Raw genomic sequence first — 23,289 nt, 5'->3', positions numbered from 1 at the left:
TAAAAGGATTGGTGTAAAAGCTACCAGTTTCATAGCTATTTTGAAAAGCCGGAAAACGTTTGCTGGTGTTTTCAGGTACACTAAAGCAGAACTCAGACAGAATAGGAAATAAAACTCAACCATATGTTATAATTGCTTACCTGTTTGCGAGAAATGGTTCAACAGGCGATTATCAATCGTATGCCAAAATGAATAGATTATTTATACTAGTAACTTGAAAGACTACTATGATTCATTTGATCCTCGCTACTTTTCTCTGAGTAGGTTGCTGCTGTCATACTTGTTCCATCCTGGCTAGGTAATTTCATTCGAGCGAAAACACTTCTTCATTCACTTTTTGCAAAAGAGGAGTAACAAAATCTGAATTGCAAAAATCAATTCTGCCAAAAAATATCATCTTGAACAACAGAGACTAAGAGATAAAGGAAGCAAAGTGACTTACACTAATTATTTATAAATTTAATGGTCCTTGATCGATAGGCAAATTTAAATTATGATGTAAGATGACTCGCGTTTGATCCACTGATGTTGATGCACCCAGGGTCGGATCATAGGTTTCGCAAGGAATAGTTTTTCAAAACACTTGAACTGTTGAGAAAATATATACCAAAGATACAAAAAATTCAGATTAATGAAGTTGTGCTAAAATTTCTAAAGTGAGCGCATCGGACCTGAACCCCCCACCTAGAAGCAACAACAAAAATCACAAACTAGGAATCAGTCACAAATTTGATCATCAACAATAATTGGATTGGAATCACATTAAATAGTAGCGCGTTCATTCGCGGGGCTGCTCCATGAATTATGATGACATCTACAAATTTTTTCCTCATCTTTTGATTTTCACAATCAACAGGTTGTTCATCTTTTTTCTAGTTTTCGCAGAGCACCTTTTCACTTCGAAGTAGAAAATAAACAAAAATGCCCACCCCACTGTTATTTGTATCAAAATTCCAATCTATGAGAGCAGAGTATTTAAGACACAAGAGGTTTGTGAGAATGGCTTCTCACAACAGTTCAACGATTATGGTCAAATATAGTTACAGTTACAGTCAGCCATGGTAAGAAAATTAGCACCTCAGAGTTACAACCGATAGCTGACAATAAATTTTATTTAAATATTAACTAACAACAATTTATGCATATTTAAATGGCAGCTCATCATTTACTTCCCTTGATTATTCCTGGAAATTGAAAGTAGCGCCTCAAATCGACGTAGTAAACAATTTATAACGACATAAGCACATAAAGTGGGTTATTGTTAATGAATAGCTTTCTCTGTGTGAGTGGTGTTTAGAAATTTAAGTTAAAATAAAAATATCCAAACATTCTAATCCATTGTTTTTATTATCGCATCACTTTTAATTTACCAGTCCCCCCTTTTTGGACTGCTTTTCCAGTTTCTTCTTCAATGTACTGTTCATGGATTCTAAATCATGATAATCAAGTTGGAGCTTCTTGAAATCTTTCTTAACAGCCTTTAATTCATTCTTCAGTTTTTCCTCTGATGCGTCTAGCTCTGAGCTCCTAGCTTTCTCCCGATCTCTCGCCTTCTCAGCTATTGTCAGATTGTTCTGCAAAAACTCCTTATCTTTCTCCAACTGAGTGTTTTTGAATTCAAGTTCTTTCATTTTCACCTGAAGATTGCCTCCACCTGTACTACTTCCATTACCATTTGGAGTCTGATTGGCTATCTTTTTGTCCCCTGATCCCTTTTCTGATTCTGAATTCTGGTTCCGTGTCTTCTCAATCTGCAAATCCAATTTTAACGACTTAACTTCTGACTGCAGTCGACTGATGACGTCATCTCGAGCAGCAGTCGAGTCCATACTCGTGTTCGCCGCATCCGAACTACCATCTGTCATATCATTTGGCGAAAGTGTTTCGAAATTACCAGATAAATTAATGAATACTCCCAGCTCCTTTAGCTTCTCGTCTCTGTATTCGATCTGTTTTTCCAGCATGTTACACCTGTGTTTGAGTGCTTCGTGATCACGTTTGAACAACGAAAGTTCCTTACTTTTCTCTTTTTCCAGCTGATTTGTCCTTCTGATTAGCTCCTCAGTGTCCAGCATCTGGTCTCTCAGCACTGATAGCTGGAATTTGAGCTGGGTCACTTCTTCATTGAAGCTCTGCTTATCATTCTTATGTGTGGATATGGTGGCCTCTAGCTCTGATATCTTGCGAGTCAGTTCTCGTATGGACAGATTGCTACTGTCCGAGGAGGATTCGCCCATCCCACTCTAAAAAACACTCAGCAATAAAAAAAAAACAAATTTACTGCTTCATAATTGATCAACAATCATTCTCTTTTTCACAATCAAAATCAGTTGAGATTTGATTCCAAAAACCGGCATCTGAAGATTCAAAAGGACAAGCAGATCTGTTCGTTTCAAAAAAACTTCAAGAAAAACAGGAAAAGAAAAATTGAAAACTATCTAGAAAATTAAAAATTTTCTGTATTTTGGTTTCTGGCACCATTGAAAACTAAAGAAAAGGACTTTGAAAAAAGTTAAGAGTGAACCAGGGGCGGATCTAGGATTTTCTCGAGGGGGGGGGGGGATTTTCAAAAAAAAATACGCGAAAATTGGTTTTCCGAGCTTTCCTAAAGCATTTAAAGACGCTGTTTTGACCAAATTTTTTGCGCCGCAAGCAAATTTAAAAAAAAACAGGTCAAAAAAGCTGTTTTTGGGCACTTTTTGGAAAATTTTGACAACAAAAAATAGGGTTTTTTGGCGCGCGCTCCCCCTCAAAGTTCGTATATATTGGCGCCAAAGGCGCCTTGCCTTTAGAAAAATTTTAGTGTCGGTCGGCCAAAAATGGATTTCTTAAACAGTAGCAAAATGTAGAACCTTGGGGTAGGCAGGGGGTCGAATCCGCCCCTGGAGTGAACTGTTTTTCTAATTAGGTCGAAAAAATTTGATAAGACTCTTGACAAAACAAAAGATTATTAGATTTATTTGAACATGATATCCAGAACAAGTCAGTTTAGCTCATTTTATTCACAGCTTGCTAAGCCCAGAAGTTGTGTTGACTCATGGAATTAAGCAAAGACATTCCTTTTGGGCTTTATATGGAACTGAAGACAATGCAATGCTCCAATGTTGCTCTAAATTGGCGTAGATTTAATCCGTTGCGCAATATTTAAATCTTATAGCGCATTTACCCCCAAGCACCGACGATTCCCTAACACACTGGAACAACTAAGCCTGTCATGTCTCGGACTGTCTGGATTTTCCTTTGATCTGCCTCCCACTTCTAGGAACGGTCAAGTCTGATTTACTTTCTCTTTTACCCTTGGCCGAGTGGCTTGTTTTACCACCGACAGAAGAAACACGCTTGTAGTTACTTCTTTTCTTCACCATGTCCAAATACTTTTCTTTATTCTGTTTTTTGAAATCGGCATCCGCCATTAGAGTTTCAACTAACGTCTTCTTTCTGTTTTTAGCACTAAATTCTTGCGAATAATGGTCCAAAGGTGACTTTTTCCAGGTACCAACTTGGACGAATTTCGATTGGCTGTCTTTCTTCAGTGCCCCTCTTTTGTACACCTTCTTGTTATAAATTACGTCACGCATTCGCATTAATTCTCGATCAAGAGTATCTTCATCTCTCAACTCATGTGCTTTGAAATTGAACCAATTTTTACCAGCTGTTTTTTCACGCACTTCTTGTCGCAATTTCTTGATAGCTCGTTTCGACCTGTGAACATTCAGTGGTTCTGTTCTGTAGAAATTAGGATCGTTTATCACACTTTTGGCCATTAATTCTTTCAATTTCGCATCCAGTGGTGTAGGACAATTTGCAGTTGGGTCCAAGGGGTTGTCAAAATCTAAATAAGACTGAATGGGAACTCCTGGATCTATTGACCTTGCCGTTTGACTGTTGAAGGCTAACTTGTCAAGTTGGAGAGCAGGTTCATTTGTTGAGCTTGCGAAGTTTTCTCTGATCTTCGCTAAAGCTAAAGAGCATATCTCATCATCATCAATAGAGGGTGGCATGTTTTTTCCCTGAAATAGTTGATTTACAGGCTCGGTAATATTGGCAATGATGTTCAATTACGTCAATTAAAAAAAGGTAAGGCTTTGGATTCCCAATTATCGAGCAGCCGTTGCCGAGTGGGTTAGGCACACGTCTCTCAACACAAATAAGATGCGTTCGAAGCCCACTTCGGACACGGTTGGAGGGGTCCCAGTATCATCCACCTTCTCAAGGTTAGACCGGCTTCGGCAAAATGGATGACATCACCCTGCCCTCCCTCAATGTTGGCCCTGCACTCAGCAGGACCGATGATACTAATGAATTCCCAAATATTGCACTGTATGTTTTTGAAATCTACAAGCAAAAAATCATTTTTGACATTTTTGGTCAAATCATTTGATCTTCGACGCCTAAAGAAAATTATTGCATGATCTTATGGTTGTAGAACACTAAGCTCCAGCATTGTCAAATAGGATGTCGCAGATTTTGTATTTTCCTCATTAAAATCGCCTGCTTGTTTATTGAAATTTTAGAAGTTTTACTTACAATATCGCATTTCATAAAAACTACCAAAATGTGAGAAAATCCAATTATTCTATGTCACGTCAGCGAAAAACATAGTCAGTTCAAAAGTTTAAAACAAGCAAATTTTATTTTATACAACTATTTTATATTAACGAAACTACAGATATTTTAAATGAAATCACAGTCATGTTACGACAAGGAAATCTTTTGCGCTTCAGTATTGCATCTTCGAGAATTATCTGCTATTATTTCGTCCAGCTGACTTTCTGAATGTCGTAGAACTCAGTCATGTTGTTTAATGTTTCATTGAACTCCATGATTCTTTGCTTGTATGTCTTTTCTGCTCGTTTCAACATAGTTTGCATCTTCCGTTTCTCCATCTCTTCTTCGTAAGCTAGCTCAGCCTTCGTCTTGTCGGACCTGCGAAAAACATAAAACCTGTTTGAACCAAACCTAACTAAATGCTACGACAGCGGCTGTTAAAACGAATAATGATTTCTACAGTTTTGTTGATCTGGGTTTATATCATCTGATCGTGAGAATAGTTTTCTAGCAATTATTAAAAGCAATGGTGAAACAACTGTTGCCAGAAAACTTTATGCTCAGTAACCGCCTAGTTATATTCCTTTAGTCAATTGTTCGTTAGGCCGCTATAAAAACAAAAAATTTGAAAAATAAAAACTCATTGGTGTCGTAAACAGGGGCGGGGTGGGGGATTTTTTCGAGGGGGTGGGGTATTTTCAAAAAATTCCCAAAGGTGGGGTATTTTCAAAAAATTCTCAAAAAACTTTGTCGACCTTTTTCGGTCGAACAAATTGACTTTGAGCGATCCCAGAAGACTAAAAAAACCCTATTTTGACAGAAATTTTGCCGCCACGTTTTTAGGAAATTTTTAGAAAAATTTGACCGAAAAAAACTGCGTTTTTTCGGCGCACGCACCCATTAAAAATAAGTATATATTGGCGTCGAAGGCGCTTTCAGAATATTTTAGGGTTGATAAGCCGAAAATGGATGTCAAAAAATAATACTAAAGGGGGGACCCTTTGTTTAATGAGGGGGTCGAACCCCATAATCCGCCCCTGGTCGTAAATACATTCAAAATTGTGTAGAACTTGGTTGTTTTCATCTATGAATTCAAATTATTAAGAACATGATTGTTTCCAATTGTTTTTAGGAAAAATCGAAATCGATGGCTTTTTGGTGATATATTACAATAGGTCGCCGGTTTACTTTCCACTAGTCTGTCTTTACAAAACAAAAATGATTTCAGTGGGAATGGAACCCGAACTTGTAGACATTAAGTTAAATGTGTTAGCCACTAGAGAAAACCAGTCTGAAAACATCGGCAAGAACGGAGAGAAATTATCAACTAACGAGAAGCTCTTGATATTCCATGCTCAGTTTCAAGCTCTCCAAAAAGAGCATAGCCAACAGCCACATGATAAAGTGTTAATGATTTATCACTCGGTCCCAACTGAAGATTATTTGTGGTTCCAATTTCGCCTGAATTAAATAAAAATGGGTCCGCTGTCAAAAAAATCAGAAAAAAATGATGATCTGCCAAAAAAAAAACAGAAAAAATGGTGCGCTCTACCGAAACAATTATCCGTGCCCACTGGCGAGAAAAATTACAGGTCTCATTCTTCGTTCATTTATCAAAATTTAGCACAACAGTGGACTGCAGTCTTGTTTAGTGCATTTAAACTTCTCTTTACTTCAACAAAAAAACGTCTGATGTCTTATTATACCAGATTATTATACAAAGCCCGCATTAAAACACTTAAGGCATGCTTTACAATCCCCGCTCTATCACAAAGTTGATTCATTATGAAGCTATTATTAAAGGGCCAAAAAAGGTGACCGATGAAACTGTTCCATGAAAAACCGCTATTGTGTAACAAGATGAAAACTCATAACTATTAATAAATCTGTTCAACAAAAACTGATTTTACTTATTCCCGTCCACCTCTTAAGCTCCTGAGTCACCTTTTACTTCAAAGTGCTAGAAAAAAAAGAGAAAAATCTTATGCAGAAACATCTTGTAACCAATTAAAAAAATTTGTTATTTGTGGAATTGCAGTAGTTGGCTGTGCAAGTAGAATTAAACATTCCAACAGCAGTTATCATCAAAAAAAAATTACCTAAATTCGAAATTTCACTTCGCAAAAAAACGACAAACCCGGCAAATGGAGCACCAAAATTTTTACAAAACGCGAAGCTGCATCGCGTTAACACAAGCGAGAAAACTATAAAAAAGCAGCTCTATAACAGAATTTAAAAAAAGTAAAAATAAACCTTTTGATGGGTCCAATTTCGAACCTGCGGCATCGAGATTTGGAGTCTCACAGTCTCGTATCTGTGCCACAAGCTCTTCCAAGTTAGCTACTAATGAGGCAGCAAAAAGCCACCAAATATGAATATAACCAGTGCTAAGTGCCTCGTTGAACTTCCGACCAGAACATAGGCTATGAAGCTTGAAATGCTACATATAGTTGATTATGGCAAAAAAACAGTTAGTTTGGAAAAAATACAACCATACTAAAACATTATGCTCGCTAGAGTAAAATGAAGTCAACGATTACCGCAATCGATTGAGAAAACTTGGAGTCTCACACTCTCGCATCTGCGCCACGGGCTCTTCAACGTAAGCTAACACTAGCTACCGATGGAAACAGCAAAAAGGCCACCAAATATGAAAAAAAACAGTGCTAAAAGCCGCGTTGAACCTTCGACCAGAACATAGGCGATGAAGTTTGCAATGCTACATATTGTTAAATATAGCAAAAAGACCATCGATTGCTCACAACAGTTCAACGATTATGGTCAAATATAGTTACAGTTACAGTCAGCCATGGTAAGAAAATTAGCACCTCAGAGTTACAACCGATAGTTGACAATAAATTTTATTTAAATATTAACTAACAACAATTTATGTTTTTGAAACAGACCATCGATTTCGCCTGAAAAAAAATGAGTTGTGCTCTCCCAAAATAACCATGAAAACAGGCTGAACTCTACCGAAATATAACTATTCGTGCATTATGCCGAAAAAACTTTCAGTTCTCATTTTTCTGTCATTTATCACAATTTAGCACAGCATACGACTGCAATTTTTTCATTAGTGCAAATTAAGTATATTTCAGCACAAAAAAAACGTAGTCTTGTGATACAGAAATTATAAAGTAATTATAAATGAGTCTGTCAATAGAACAATTATGGTTGCGCGCAGCCGAAATCACATCTAATAGCACAAATGGAATGAAATCACATCTAATAGCACAAAAGTAAAAAAATTTACAACTAGGATTGATCTCAACTATATATTCTTGACTGTTTTTAAAAATATATATTAATTTTCTTAATTTTTTTTGCCAAAAAACTTAATTATATTGGTGCAATTAGCCGTTTTTTTTCCTAGAGCAAGGCTAAAATAAAACAAAAACTACAAAAGTAAACTTCACTCGAATGAACCAAAATGTCAGCCACCTACCCAAATCTATGATAATATTTTATCCAAAATCAGATACTAAAAAAATATGTTATCTTATGTGTTGTTGAAGACTATCGAAGCTCGAAGCTTGAAAGTTTTTCATCTCGGCCAGATTCAACTTGTATTGACAGAAAATTACTTAGTTTATATGAAAAGATACTTATTTGCACAAAAGCACTACCTTTAAGGCCTACACCAAGATCTTCTGAAATCAAGCAGGAGGTTTTTTTTCGATTCATTTTTACCACAGCTCATTTTTACCACAGCTCTATTTTCCGTGCCAATCTGTTCAACAAAATTGGCTAATTTTTTAGTCAATGACAAAAAAAATTAGTATCTACCAACAGTATCTAAAACTAATCTATCTAAAACTAAGAATCTGTGATATTGAATAGCAACAACAAAGCCTTTTGGTTAGGAGGAAATCTTGAGCAAACTATTATAAATGAGAAAAAAACTAAACGTTTTGAGAGCCAACTCAGCAGCCTTTGTGTGCCTTTTGTCAGTTAGTCTGATATTCGAGAGTAGTCCTGAAACAAAATAGGGCAAACAGTGCCAGAAAATCTGCAAAATCAGAATCTAAGAAAAAATTATCGAAAGATATAAAGTTGCCAGAGCGAGCGCACATATAATTGTAAAGCTAATCGAATTAATATAATTTTTTCAAATTCAAAAAACTCAATAACTCGATTTTTTTTCACAATGAAAACATTGTTCTCCCCCACCAAAATTTTGGTATAAGCAGGTAGGCGGGCGAAGCGAAATTTTGCACCACTTGTGATAAAACTCTAACATAGCATGACAAATTAACTGACAGAAAATGAGAAACCAGTAAAATAAATTTGAAGTTCCTTTAAAAAAAATAACGTTAAAAAAGACAGTTAAACGTTAAATTGGCATCAAGATCAAACTTAACAAGACAACTTAACTTAACGAGAAAAAATTGTTCACAAAAACTACAAAATTGAAAAAGTTTTCAAATCCCTCCTCAAAACATTGAGAAAACCTTTTTTTAATTATCAAACAACTCAAAATGAAGCTGATACGCCCATATAGTATAAAACAAATTAAGAGAGAAAACTCAAACAAAAACAAAAAATTTGTGTGTTAGTTGACGAAAGTTCACATTTTCGTCTGTTAATATACGAAAAAAAAAACAGATTTGAAGATGACAGCTAATTTCAGTCATCCTGTGAACAAAGTAACTAACGGGAAAAACTCTAGTACCCGATTGCACAAAGTTGACTGATGTTAACAAGTAGTATTGAATGATCTTTAGTTCGCGACATATCTCATTCTATTCAAAATTGCCATAAGAAATTATGCAAACTACGCAAAATTGAAAAACAAATATTAACGAATTATACTTAAGTCACAAAAGCAGTCGGATAAAAACAGTAAAAATGACACTTTGATAATTTATTATCCTTTCTCTCTTTTTTGCATTTTCGGGGGTTTTTGAACGGGCAACTATTCAGACAAAAATTGTACGTATAATTTTGATATAATAATTCGTTCACTCGAATCAATTTTCTCGTTGACTATCCCTGAGGTTCCTTTCCAGGACAAATGATGTCGCCAGTAAACTTAAATTTATTGCAATTAAAATTTATAAATGCAACTTTTTTTGAAATTTAACTAACTACGGACAATTATCCGTGTCTTTACGCACTTGGATGCTGCGACTGGATCGGAAGAAGATGAGCAGGTTGTAGGTTTTGTGGTGACAGATGGGGGTAATTGCTGAACCGGTTTGCTCTTCTTTTTCTTCTTCTTACCCACTTTGCCTCCCTCTTGCTTCAGTTTGAGAGAGGAGGTATAAACTAAATCGTAATCATCTGACATGTCTAGCTCTGAAAAGCATTTTCAAGGTTGAATCTTAATAGCAAAAAATCTCCAAGCTAAATGAATCTTTGAAGCAAAAAAGTCAAGCTAAATAACCGTACAATCTAATTTGAACGAAATAAAGTTGTCACTTACTCTTAAATTAAGTCCAGGGAAGCCTATTAGGATGTAGAATCAATCCAAGAATATTATAGGAAATGCACCATATTATCATGAGTTTGGTCCTAAGACGCAAGCTTCTAAATCGACTAGAAAAAATATCTTGGATAAAATTAAGACCATTCGTGTTGAACTTGGCGATTTTCATGTCATCCAGTACTATTTTTGATATCGTGGGATAAACAATCGGGCATGATGAAAAAATGAAACGCGTCATAACTTGTATATTCATGAACAGCACAGAGAAAGCGTAAAGAAATGCTAACTGAACTAGAGCTGCAAATTTGATTGCATCAACGCGGCTCATGTTTTTCGCCGCCCATATTGGCGCTCTAGCAGTAATGGTAATCAATTTCTTGTGAATCCAGAAGATGTAGGGAACAAAACAGATCAGTGGAATTGCGAGAAAAAAGTTGGGAATATTATTTAAAGTGTAGTATCTCAGAAAACCATTTCTCCAATATTTTTCTTGAATGTAAGAATACACAACTGGTAATTTTTCTTTACACCAAACACCTTCCTCAAACAGCTGATTTTTTCTTAAATAAATTTCGATGTCATAGTTGGACTTAGAAATATTTCCAGCTTTTGAGCAAAACTTAACAAAAGCATACCATTGAAACAACGCAAACGGTACAACAGATATGAAAACATACACAGACAGTCTCAAATAATTGCACAGATTACTTAAGGCTCGGCGTTTCAAAGTTAAGACTAAAATTGCGAAAAGAAAAAATCCACTATTTACAATACCATTAGCCCTGGTCCAAGAAGCTAAATGAAAGAATAGTGCAGCACACAGATCATTTCCCTCTATTAGCTTCAATGTTGCAAGTAAGACTAGGCAGAGATAAAGACTTTCAGAATAAAAGACATGAAAGAAAATTCCAGCGGGATTAAGAAGAAATGGTATAATTACTATATACTTGTTTTTTAATTCAAGGTAAATTTCAGACACCAATGATATCAGTGTATGTGTAATTGTACAAGCTAACAACAAATTCAAAATAGTTCCCCAAACTAACAGCAGCAAAAGTGATTCGCCCATAACGACATTTGAAAAAGATAACAATAAAGGCCATAATGGGAAAAAAGCAAATATTTTTTCAGTGAGATAGCCATATCTTGAGATAAAAACAAAATATTGAGAATCCCACTTGGTGAAACCTTCAAACAGAATGAAATAATTGCTATCGGATAGGTTCATTGGCGGCTGAAACGCGTCAATTTCTCCATTTATACTCAATTCGATGATGTCGCCAATATTGGGTATCAGCAAAGAAGACAAAAATATCAACAAAAACATGAGGAATTTGTAGCCAAAAACCATACAAGAAATGGTTTCCATTCTAGTAATCATCTAAAAATAGCAACATGCACAAACATTAATAGCTGAATTCAATTAAAAATCTGCTATTACTGTGGTAAACACATTGGAGTCACTGTCACTGGTGACATCCGAAAAGGCTGCAGCAATTTTGCAGTGAATTGAACCACAGGTGCTAGGTAAATCAGACGAGAGGACATGAAGACGCTATAACGGTACTTTTTTTGAAGTATGGTCATAGTTTAAAAGTATGGTCATAGTCAAAAACCTAGTTTAAAAGTAAGGTCCCGAAAAACTACCAGTGGTCCCGTATAAAAGTCAGTTCAGTTCAGTTGTTTTTCTGATCTTTTAGGCGTTTTGTCGCCTCTATCGATCAGCTCATGATCTACTCCTTTTCGTTTAATTCGTCTCAAGTTTATTAATTTCGCTTTTCTTCCAACATTTTTCCCGGTTGTTCTTGAAAGCGTTCAAGGTCTTCGAGTCAATTACTTCTCCTGGCAACATATTCCAATCTGTAGCTGATCTGATGGTAAAAAAGTATTTCCGCAATTCGAAGTTGGCCTTCTTCGTTATCACTTTCTTGTCATTTGTCCTTGTGTCACGATTATTCAATTCGAACATGCCTTTTGTAGCTTTCGGGTCATAACGGTTGTAACTTATTTTGAACATTTCGATCATTGTTCCTCGTCTTCTGCGGTATTCAAGTGACGGTAGGTCTAGTTTCTTTAACCTTTCATTGTAGCTTAGTGTCTGCAGACCTTGTACCAATCGTGTCGCTCGTCGTTGCACATTTTCGATTAATCTTGTGTTCTTCTTTAATCGCGGGTACCAGGCTTGATTACAGAACTCCAAATGAGTCCTTTATAAACATTTAAAAACACAGGTAATCATTTTAATGAATTTTTTCTTGAAAACTGCAATGATAGAATTTGCCTTTTCAACTTTTGCAAAGATATGAGAGTCAAAGGAGAGTTTACAATCGATGATCACAGCAATGTCTTTTTCTTCTACTACTGTTTTAATCTGTTTATCGTAAAGTTCATATTGATCTTCCATTTGAGATTATCATACTTACACATTTATCTTCATTAAAATGTAAAACACTATTTTTTGACCATTCTTCCAGTTTTCTCAGAGCTTCTTGGAGCAATTCAACGTCTTTGTCGCTGGTAATTTCTCTGTATAGTTTTGCATCGTCTGCAAATGAATACAATTTTGATTTGACTGCGTTTGGCATTGAATTTATATATATTACAAACAAAACAGAATCCAGTACAGACCCCTGGGGAATCCCACTCAGAACATCTTTCCATTCAGATCTACTGTCTTTTATCACAATTCTTTGACGTCTGTTTAATAAAAACTCGTTGATCCAGCCCAGTGTTTTTCCTTTTATTCCATATTGTTTTAGGATTCCTATCAGTCTTTTGTGCGGAACCGAGTCGAACGCTTTCTTGAATTCCAAGTAGATAACATCCATTTTTCGTCAACTATCAATTGTTTTTGTGAAATCATCCAGCACTCTCAGTAGTTGTAATTGCGATGATCTACCGGGCAGGAAACCAAACTGTTCATTTACAAGGATTTCATTTTTTTCTAGATGCTCCATCAGATGGGCTCTAATTATTTTACAAACTATTGATGTTAAGCTTACTGGACGATAATTGTCAGCTAACGATTTTTTCCCCTTTTTTGAAGACAGAGGCAATGTGAGCAAGTTTCCAATCTTGAGGTAGCTTCGTTTCGTCCCAAGATTTGTTTAAAATTTTTGTTAGAATTTGAGTCAAGAAATCTCTCAATTTAAACAGACGTTTCGGGTGAACTTCGTCGGGCCCTGGAGATTTCGATGTATTGAGTGAGTCTAGTTGCTCTTTCACCAATTGCTCTGTTATTTCTAAGTCCTTTATTGGATGGGTGATATCCAAATCTGGAATCTTCCATTCTCCTGGCGGTTCGTGTGTGAAGACTGATGAAAAGAACTTTGACAAAGTTCAACTTTTTCGATCTCATTGGTCGTTAAAGATCCATCATCCTGCACTAAAGCTGGTATTGCATTTTGTAACAAGGTTTCCTGTCTCACATAGCTCCAGATTTTTTTTGGTTTCATTTTTACATCTTTAGCTATTTCACTTTCTTTGCCTTTTGATCATTTCGTGTAGCTGTCTTAACAGCATTTCTTTTTCTTTATAGTTGTCATAGTTTGCTGTTGTTCTATTTTTCCAATTTTTCCAGTATTTCTTTTTTTCTCTGATTGCCTGTCGAGTGGTATTGGTGAATAATAAGTTGTTTCTACACTCTGGATCGAGGTTAGTTAATGGTACAAACTTTTTCGTTAGTTCAGTCAGGAGTTCGCGCAAATCCCTCCAAACTTTTTCAACATTGTCTTCACTGTGAAAAAACGACAAATTTTCTACTTCATCTCTCATTCGGTGTGGTAATTTGAAGATTTAAGTCAGACACAGAAGGTAGTTTAAACTTTTTTCAGATAAATGATATTTAACATAACTTCATTTTGAAGAAAACTTTGGTGGCAAACCTAACGAAGAATAATGTTTACAAGTTTCCTTTTGTTTTAATCCACTTGAAGCACTTCACTTCAAGTACGTTTCGAGAGATCTGGTGGGAACACAGTTCTAAGGAAGCTTTTGAATGGTACGCACCGAAAACCGCGGCACCATACTTCTAAACGAGTACCGAAATGACATTAAAGCCGAAAAATGAGCGTTAGAACAATTAAAATGAGCTAATTAAACTGAGGCGATTTATATTTCTAAGGCCCACAATTAAGAATTGTATGCAGCCGCGTCTTTAAGTCCCATCAAAAACGACTGTTGTCTGAACAGCTGTCTATCTTTTTCCCGGACATCGCAACAACAGGGGTAATCCCGAATTTACCACTTAGTCAGCTTATAAACACACAAAAACAAGAACTATTAGCCAGCTATGGAAAAATCTACGAGGCTAGTGTAAATCAATTTCACATTTAGGAATAAATCGGCATTAGGGATAATTAATAAAAGCAAAACTTAACTCTTAACAAGGAAATCAGAGAACACTTATCGGCTCACCTTATCTTTTCTAAACTTCCTTAAATATAGAAAAATAGTTTTTCTTTAACCTTACTTAGACGTTTTTTTTTTAAGTCAATGCGTCATCTGAGGACATATTTTGATGAATGTTGCTCCTTATTGTGACCGATCTTTGGAAATAAGAGTGTTCGATGTGATTACCATTATATCTTTTAACAAGTTACAGGCATAAATATATATCAATCTTTATAGGTATATTTTTAAACAAGTTTTGATTGTTCTTGGGTTTACTTTGTTTTGAAAATTTTCACATTTGATTTTTCGTAAGCTGACAGTAATTTGTTTTTGCTATTCCTGAAGCGGCAAATCAGTATCCAGCCGAGAAAATTAAAAACTGGCATGAAATTTCTTTAGTTTTGCTTAAAAGAATGACTGAATGAAGTAGGTGACTTAGAGCCAATTCATGGGCACGGTTCTGTTTAAATTGGAAATCACATTTTGATTGACTTGTTTACAATTCCGCACGACATTTTTCGTACAACCATTTCTAAGGTAATCAGAAGGTCAAAAGTATCATAGTAACCGAGGTTACAGTCATGAGTCCCTTCATCATGTATTCCAGTCAAAATCCTTGGAATTTTCTAGATATGGAAGTGATAATGATAAAAGAAGATGTCAAGTGTTTAAGTCCTTTTCATTTAAAATCGATACGGGTTACGCTTCTTCAATAAGAACACGCAACTCGACACGAGATAATATAATATACAAGTGTTACAAGTAAAAAATTTCGTCGAAAGTTATTTTGTCATTTATTGTTCCGAGTACGCAAGCGGCGTTCGCAATCTGTATTGCCAGGGAGATTCTCTGTTTTAAAAAGCTGCCTGCTCTGGGTTCCTCAGTGCATATGCTTAGGTTCTTACAAAGCTTGCTCAAAAAAACTTCTGTGCTGGGGCCGGCCGCGCCCTGAATTTCAAAAGCTAGCGGTTGAAAAAGATATCCATCATTTACAAGATCTTTATATTTGTCAATTTTTCGCTCTTCCGCTTCAGCGGCAGCCGTACCAGGGTTACAAACAGACCCGGCATTAATCCTACAAGGGGCTAAGGAGTCTACTACCGTTACATCCCACAAGAGCTGCTTACCATCAGCCCATGGAACGAGCGTCAAACCGTCTGGTCGCTTCTGATCGGACCTGTAGAGGTGTCGTGGTTCTAAAACAGACGGAATGTGAGTAGATGATAGACTCTGCTTTATAAGGGCATTCAGGTTTGAATGCCTAGAGAATCTCCCTGCACTTTTGAGGCAAGAAAGACCATGCCAACCATCCTCGGTAACGTCTTTTCCGCACACGCATTTATGCCGTTCGCATATTTTTGATCCTAATCGAAGTCCTATCGCAATTCTGAGTTGTTGGTTCGACAGTTTTAACCTTAAATTTTTGCAGGGGATGACGTTCAACCATTGGGATCCAAATCTATCTTGGAACGCGTTGAACCTTTTCACGTCCGTTGGTTCGAGTCGTAAAATCAAGTCTGCAATTTCGCTGTCAAAAATTGGCTCCGTCCAATTTTTTTGGATTTCATTTTCCGGAGCCATTTCAATTTTTCCAAGGTCAAACCACCGTTTAAGCGCATCATCATAGGTTCTATCCACATGCTCCAAACCAAAGATTTCGCTCAAGGCATCTTTCGCTCCTACTGCTGAGGCTAAGAAAGCGGGTAAAGCGAGTAGACGAGCGGAAGAAACGCCCAAGCCACCTTTGGCTGCCGGGAGAACTGCTTGTAAAAACTGGTTATCATCCATTTTCACGTTAGTGACCTTGCATAACGAATTTCTTAGTAATTTATCGTAGCGTTCCAAAAAATCATTTTGCAAAAAACAAGGGCTCGTACGCAAAAAATATAGGAGTTTTGGCATGCTAAAGCAATTTTTCAGGAGGTAAAAACCATAATGGGCGTCTAGTTTGTCAATGACATCCGAGATTTTTTCAAGCTCCCTAATTTTTTCGTCGAGTAATTCTTTTCGGCAAAGTTCGCCGATTGGAGATCCTAAAATGAGGAGTTCTTCTTTTGTTTTTATTTTTATTTTGGGGCATATTTTTCGAAATTGTGTTAAAATTGAATTATACTGTGTACTAGTAGTCGGTCCCAAAAAACAAAGTTCACACTTCTCAGTGTTTAAGCTCAGGCCGTAAATTTGTTCCGATTTCAGAATGTTTTTAAGGTCCCGGAGTACTACCTTATAGTCGTCGGCTAAATTCCCATCATCTAAATACCAGATGTTAATTTTCGACTCCAACTGTTTGACTAGTGTATGAATTGTTTCCGCAAAAAGGGGTGGGGCTTCAGGATCACCTTGCTGAGTTCCGTCTTCTGACATTATGACAGAGCTTCCGTAAAAAAGGTAACTAGGTTTAGCATATGCGCAATGGGTGTAATTATATAATTCGGGGCGATTTGAAAAAACATGATTCAGCATTGTTTCTCTGTTTAAAGAGTTAAAGGCATTCTTAAAATCTAGTTTTAAAAGAACAGTACATTTTGGATTGTCGTCGCGTTCAATTAGGTTTCGAAACGAGTGCGCAGCTATTTCTGCTCCTCGTTTGGTACCGCATCCTACCTGTACGTTTCCGAAAAAATTTTGTCGCTCGGAGAGGGCCTTGCTTCCAGCGCATTTAGACGCGATACGTCTCAGCGTGTTGCCTATGGCAATCGGTCTCAACCCTCCGTCTATTTTTATGAGGGCGATAAGCTTTGCGCCAAAAAAGAAAGGTCTTAGTGGTTCCGGTATTTTGCCATCTCCAATGAGGTTTATCAGCTTAGTAAGCGATTTCAGAAAATTAAGTCCTGCACTGCCATTCGACTTACTAACAAGATCTTTAAAAATTTGAGGAAATATTTTATCAGGACCTGCTGCTGATCCGTTTGGAAAGGACATTATCGCTTTGTATAGGTCGAAATCGGTTACGAAAAAACTATCCAACTTTTCTGGATTTGGAGCTGCAAATTTGGCTCGCTGCGGGTGCTTAGATAACAATTTTTGATAGTTATCAGTTGAAAAAGGAGCTATTTTGTCATCCGAAGCAGCAAGCCTTATTCCTCCCTTTACATTTCCTTCATCGAGCTTACTACTTATTAACTTTATTCTCTGCTCGAGGTCACTCAGAGGCGGGCTTGAAACGTGGGGATGGGGTTTTGGAAGTGACACGTCATTTGCTCGAATTTTTTTATTTATCAAAGAGCTCATGCTTGTGGTCTGTTTGCGTCCACTTCTTTTCGGTTGCTCCAAAAAAAACAAGAACGACGTTAAAAAAATTAGCCATTTTGTAACATCTTCTACATTGTAGACGATGTCATTTATTTTGTCCGACAGATTTTCCGCCAAGGGAACACGCGAGTCTTTTGGTACTCTCTTGAGTACTCGGACATTTGAGATGGTTGTATTAACATAATTGTCTAGCACTAAATCATTACCTATTGTTGCTTTATTAACAGATTTTACATCAACGCATAAAGGACACTGAAACCATTGGGTTTTCTTAGAGTCGCTAAGAGAAATATTTACACAACTGATATGATACCAACTAGAACAACAATCACATTTAATCCAATTTATCAGTCCTGAAGGTTTTAAGCAATCTTTGCTTGTACACTCTTTGTTGTTTTTCCTCATCTTGACGCAGCATAAAGGTAAAAAAAAGGATTTTGACTGGACTTTAGGGGACTGAACTAACCCATGATAAGCGGTTAGTGGGAATTTTACAAATCAGCAAATAAAAAAAAAAAAGACAACTAAATTAATTTAAAAGGTTAAAAGGCAGCATAAAGGTTAAAAATCAAAAACAAGGAACAATCCCACCCGAGCTCAGCAGGTTCAGCGGCGCACCACCAGACTTCTCAAGCCAGCTCCAGTTCCCCACCTCCCCACAGAAAGCCACTTGACAGACCTGTCTCCAAAATCCCTCAGAGGGCGCTCCACATACAGGCACAAACATCAAACATAACAAATCCATCCAATAGGCTTATCACAACAATCAGGCTAAACCATTTTCAATTCCCGACAAAACGTCAAGAATTGGTCTCGGACAATTCCAAGATACTAAACAATTGTGTTCTCTTCTATTAAATTGTAGTCCAACATAATTGAGTGTTTTCTTCTTTTTTCGTGAATCATTTTGGCAGAATACAGAGTTTTTCTTTATTCGGTTTAAAAGAATGGAATTTGGAAAAATCGCAGTGCTAACGTTACGTTTTGTTGTTCAAAGACCACATAGTCCTCGTCGTATTGCACAGGATCTAAGTTATATCTTGCTGTTCACACAAAATATTAGCGTATCGTCGGCGCATTGCACAACGGTTGGACAATTTGTCATTGGTTACATATATGAACAGAATATCAATGGGTTCTAGTACAGTTATCTGCGGGACCCCCCAAGGGTAGAGAAATCCAATTAGAATCGAAATTATTCAAAAATACTTTTTTTGCTGGCGGTTGCTTATGTATTAACATAGTAACCTCCTTTAATAAGAAATGTAATTAATTTTTAAAATACTTATTTAATTTTTCATTAACGCACCAACGCACAAATTGTGTTTAGAACCCGGAAATTGAAAACCGGTTTTCACTCTTATGTAACATTCGCCAAAATACTACACAGCGACGGAGCGTAGAAAAAGTACCTATTAACGACTGGCAGGCGTCAGTTACCTTAATTCCACTCGTTTTCACCGTCTCGACCTTGCCAGTTGATTTTCTGGTCTGTTTAGGGCTAAGTAAAAAATTACTATTTTTAGGCCATCAGTCAAACGACTTTTGATCGGCTTTCGTTTACATGCGAACACAACCACATAGCTGAGTCTCGGATCCTCAGACTACGTGATTGTTATTAAAAACACGGCTCGAATACCCTATTTTATTATGTTTTTGTGTGACAGTTCTATATTAAATCCATTGGAGATGGATTGACCCTTTCCTCTTACTAGTTACTCATACTCTAAAATATCAAATAATATCGGTGTTAATTCAAAGTTCTATGGCATCAGATTAGCTAAAAAGTTAGTTTACTGCAGTCCTTCAACATATAAGTCTCTGGGGGACCAAGCCTCCGCTCCCGTAATCTTCTCGAGATAACGTTCTTATCTCTCCCAATTTGTGGCACGGGAGGGTTCTGCGGAATATTCCTTCCCCACTGAAGTTTCCTTATCCACTAACTTCCACTGCTAAGGATCTTATCGCGTGTTATTGCCACAATCAGAGGCTCCGTTTTTCTCGTGTTCCCGTACGACTGTTTTTCACTATATTTGTCGTTGTTCTGTTTTTGTTGTTCTTTTTCGTCAAAATGGCCGTCTTCTTGTATTTCTGAGAAATACTTGCCCGTCAATCGAAATTTTAAACATTTAAACTTCCGGAATATTTCAACCCTCCTTTGCAGCACTTCTTTGTTACTAAGGCCTTTAGTCGTCTTTTTCAGTCCCGCCGGAAGGCACAGCGACGGAGCGTAGAAAAAGTACCTATTAACGACTGGCAGGCGTGAGTTACCTTAATTCCACTCGTTCTTCACCGTCTCGACCTTGCCAGTTGATTTTCTGGTCTGTTTAGGGCTAAGTAAAAAGTTACTATTTTAAGGCCATCAGTCAAACGACTTTTGATCAGCTTTCGTTTACATGCGAACACAACCACATAGCTGAGTCTCGGATCCTCAGACTACATGATTGTTATTAAAAACACGGCTCGAATACCCTATTGTATTATGTTTTTGTGTGACCGTTCTATATTAAATCCATTGGAGATGGATTGACCCTTTCCTCTTTCTAGCTACTCATACTCTAAAATATCAAATAATATCGGTGTTAATTCAAAGTTCTATGGCATCAGAGTAGCTAAAAAGTTAGTTTACTGCAGTCCTTCAACATATAACAGTCTCTTGGGGACCAAGCCTCCGCTCCCGTGAAATTCTCGAGATAACGTTCTTATCTCTCCCAATTTGTGGCACGGGAGGGTTCTGCGGAATATTCTTTCCCCACTGAAGCTTCCTTATCCACTAATTTCCACTGCTAAGGATCTTATCGTGTGTTATTGCCAAAGTGTTTTTTATACTCAAATAAATTTGTGGAAAACTAAATTGCAAAATGAAAAGTTTTCAAATAAATTTGACAAAGGCAATTTTGCCTTAAATTTCTGAGAAATTGCCTAGATACGGATATAAAACCATAATTAATGCTGTTTAGAATACCTGGGAATGGGGTGTTTTTGGACTACTCAAGACAGAGATGGGTAGGGCTTTTGAGGATAAAAAAAAGGGTAGCGTAGATTTGGGCGAGGTGAGAGATATATTTAGATGAACAATTGATTATGGCCAGCGTTCATAAACGCTTGATCATAAATGCTTGATGAGAGATTATGGCCAGCGTTCATAAACTATGTTCGGCGTTTTATACCAGACAACGTTTCAACCACTTGCCTCAGCCATTCTAAGAAAATTGAGAAGTTAGCTGATAGACAAAACAGACCCCTAGGAAAGACACAAAAAAAAGCGGTAAGGTACAAGATGAGATAAAGTTGCCGGGTTGTGTGGAGGAGTTATTATCTATGGGACCTAAACATCCAGTCCGAGACCAATTCAATGAATTTCATTTTAAAGCAGACATAGATAATTTTTGTCAGAACAGAGGAAATATGGCATGCTTGGCAAAAACTCATGTGAAATTGAAGCGGCTCCACGTGAAATGGAAATTGGAAAAGCTATGAAATATTTCAAAAACAACGAACTAGTAACGGTACTTTTGATAAAAGAATTGGTTTTTTGCGTCCAGAAAACTTACACAAATGAAGCAAACTGACACATTTGCAACGATCAGAACTGTGTGAGAGATATAATAATATGATTGATTTAATTGTTCAAAGAATTGAAAAAGAACTTGAACAAAAAAATACTGTCCAAGAACGAAAGAAATGAGTTAACAGATGGCTTATGAGAGAAGCTGAGGTCAACTGGTGGTAAACATGCACAACTTTATGGATGGCTAAAGTACATTAAAAGGACAAACCACAACAACCTGTCTTCTCGTTCCCCGGTAGTTCTTATGAGAAACTGAAAATAACATAAGCAAAAACTTTTAGATAAAATTGAAAGTGTCGAAATTGAGACCAACACTAAAGCCACAAGGGATATGATAAAGAATACCAATTTAGACACTCAAGAGATTGTCATTTCCTTAGATGTGAAAAGCCTGTATATAAAGGTTCCACTCAAAAAGAACATTGACATAGCTCCTAAAATTTATTCAGCCAGAATGAGCCAGGCTCCTATTTATGTCCATTTCAAGTGCAGCGACATATGGTATGTACAGAAGGATGGATTGGCCTTGGGTTCATCCTTGGAAGTCTTTCTGGCATACCTGTGATTGAAAGACTATGAGAAAGTTCTGGCTATGGAAATCCCTCAAAAGATTGTTATCCTAGAGGACACGAAAGCCAAATGCCCAAAATGCAATAAAGAGTTGACTTTCAGAACCAACGCGGTGAAATGTGAGGGTTGTTTAATTGATATCATAAGGATGTTGGTGGCATTTTGGATGAGGATTAAAAATGCAAATCAGAAAATACTGGTTTTGCAAAACTTGAAAAGAGAGGCGTGAATGTGAGCTGACCAGAACGGATGTGAAGTTTTTCCTACGATTTCTGTGCCAGTCGGTCATATTTGGAACACCTTGAAGAACACGAACTACGTAATTTTGGGAGGAAATTTAATTTTTCAAAAATTCGAATCGAGCCTGTCATGCTCAACTTTCTCGCGAAAATTGAAAATCTCAGAAATAGAAGATTTACAACCGATTTACAATCGCGGGAAAGTACTTGAAAAAGCAGCGGAAAATTGCTATTTGCAATTTCCAGATACAAAATAAACGCGAGTAGAGCCGTCTTATCCTGAAATAGGAGAAGAAACGGTTGTGAAAGAAGAATACGATTATTCGAGCTGAACTATAGTGAACCCTCAGTGGAAAGGGGGACAGCTGGGGTGTCCCAAGGGCTCAGGCCAAAACTTCATTTCTAGAGTCAAAATTTATTTCCCTTATTGAAACTAATTAGTATTAAGCTTCTCAAGTTATCATACTTAATTCTCGAGTTGCTCATTAATTTAGTTACCTCTAATTCTCGAGTGTGCCGACATGTGAATTCTGAATTTAGTTTTCTTGAGTGTGTTTTACGATTGTTATATTGAGATAAGGCGAGTTTTAGGTTGATCCATCTGAAAGGGATCAAAGTTCCACTGTCTAATAAAAAGTAACTGTGAGGATTGTTCCGACCCTGTTTTTAACGGCGTTCGTGTATTTTGGGTATTTTGAGACCTAAGTATGGAGACGTTCTTATTTTTTAGAGTGGGGGGGGGGGTAATTTGGCAGTGGCCTTTAAGCTGTTACGGGTTTTTAGTCTCATGTCGCAAGCGAACCGAGTTGGCTCCGACCATTTTGAGGTAGAAAAACACGAGAGATAGTGTCCCTGACACTTGAGCCAATGGTTATAGGGCCTAATCTTCTTAAGCCTCAAATGTGACCGAAGTAGGCGACTGTTACATAGTGTTTTTATGGCGCTCCTGGGTGTTTTTAAGACATCATGACTACGGAGTCGAGCCCACTTGACGCAGCTCCGGGCTACATGCCCATTCTAGAGTACCAGTGGTACGGTTCAGGGGGAACGTGTAAACCTTCCGGTTGTACCGTGATAGCTTTTTAAGAAAACTCGAGAAAATTTCCTGGTACGCTCTCCGAACGAGGCTTAGCTAACCGAGTAAGGGGGGGGGGGTAAGTAGGGGGACGAAAAAACGAGCGAAAGACAAAAAGAGAAACAAAAACCGAAAAAGAACAGAAAAAAGAACAAAAAATATAAAACAAAAAATGACAGTGACTTTGACACCAAATTAGTTGGATCAAACC

At 37.1% G+C, this 23,289-nt stretch overlaps 4 protein-coding genes across 4 annotated transcripts in view; all 4 read right to left on the bottom strand.

Annotated features, from left to right (window-relative positions):
• Positions 1-1,361: 1,361 nt before the first annotated feature.
• On the bottom strand, positions 1,362-2,237 carry LOC134844790 (leucine-rich repeat flightless-interacting protein 2-like). The gene has a single exon (XM_063861606.1). The coding sequence runs from the start codon at positions 2,235-2,237 to the stop codon at positions 1,362-1,364; it is 876 nt and encodes a 291-aa protein (XP_063717676.1).
• A 694-nt stretch (positions 2,238-2,931) lies between these two features.
• The window catches only part of LOC134844477 (deoxynucleotidyltransferase terminal-interacting protein 2-like), a 414,318-nt gene continuing 393,960 nt past the window's right edge, over positions 2,932-23,289 (bottom strand). The window contains exon 2 of the mRNA XM_063861179.1: positions 2,932-4,010. Coding sequence (XP_063717249.1) covers positions 3,213-4,001 — 789 coding nt within the window. The 5' untranslated portion in view covers positions 4,002-4,010 and the 3' untranslated portion in view covers positions 2,932-3,212. The remainder of the gene's footprint in view (positions 4,011-23,289) is intronic.
• Positions 4,615-9,850, bottom strand: LOC134845052 (protein FAM32A-like). Its single transcript, XM_063861894.1, has 2 exons — positions 9,669-9,850; positions 4,615-4,926 (listed from the first exon to the last, which is right to left on the bottom strand). Exons 1-2 carry the CDS (start codon positions 9,839-9,841, stop codon positions 4,752-4,754), a joined length of 348 nt encoding a protein of 115 aa, XP_063717964.1. The 5' UTR covers positions 9,842-9,850; the 3' UTR covers positions 4,615-4,751.
• LOC134844369 (GPI mannosyltransferase 2-like) lies at positions 9,974-11,768 on the bottom strand. The gene has a single exon (XM_063861019.1). It carries the CDS (start codon positions 11,358-11,360, stop codon positions 9,984-9,986), a length of 1,377 nt encoding a protein of 458 aa, XP_063717089.1. The 5' UTR covers positions 11,361-11,768; the 3' UTR covers positions 9,974-9,983.

The sequence above is a fragment of the Symsagittifera roscoffensis genome, chromosome 4 (genome assembly GCF_963678635.1).
Source record: "Symsagittifera roscoffensis chromosome 4, txSymRosc1.1, whole genome shotgun sequence".
Taxonomy (NCBI): Eukaryota; Metazoa; Xenacoelomorpha; order Acoela; family Convolutidae; genus Symsagittifera; species Symsagittifera roscoffensis.
This window is presented reverse-complemented; position numbering and strand designations above follow the sequence as displayed.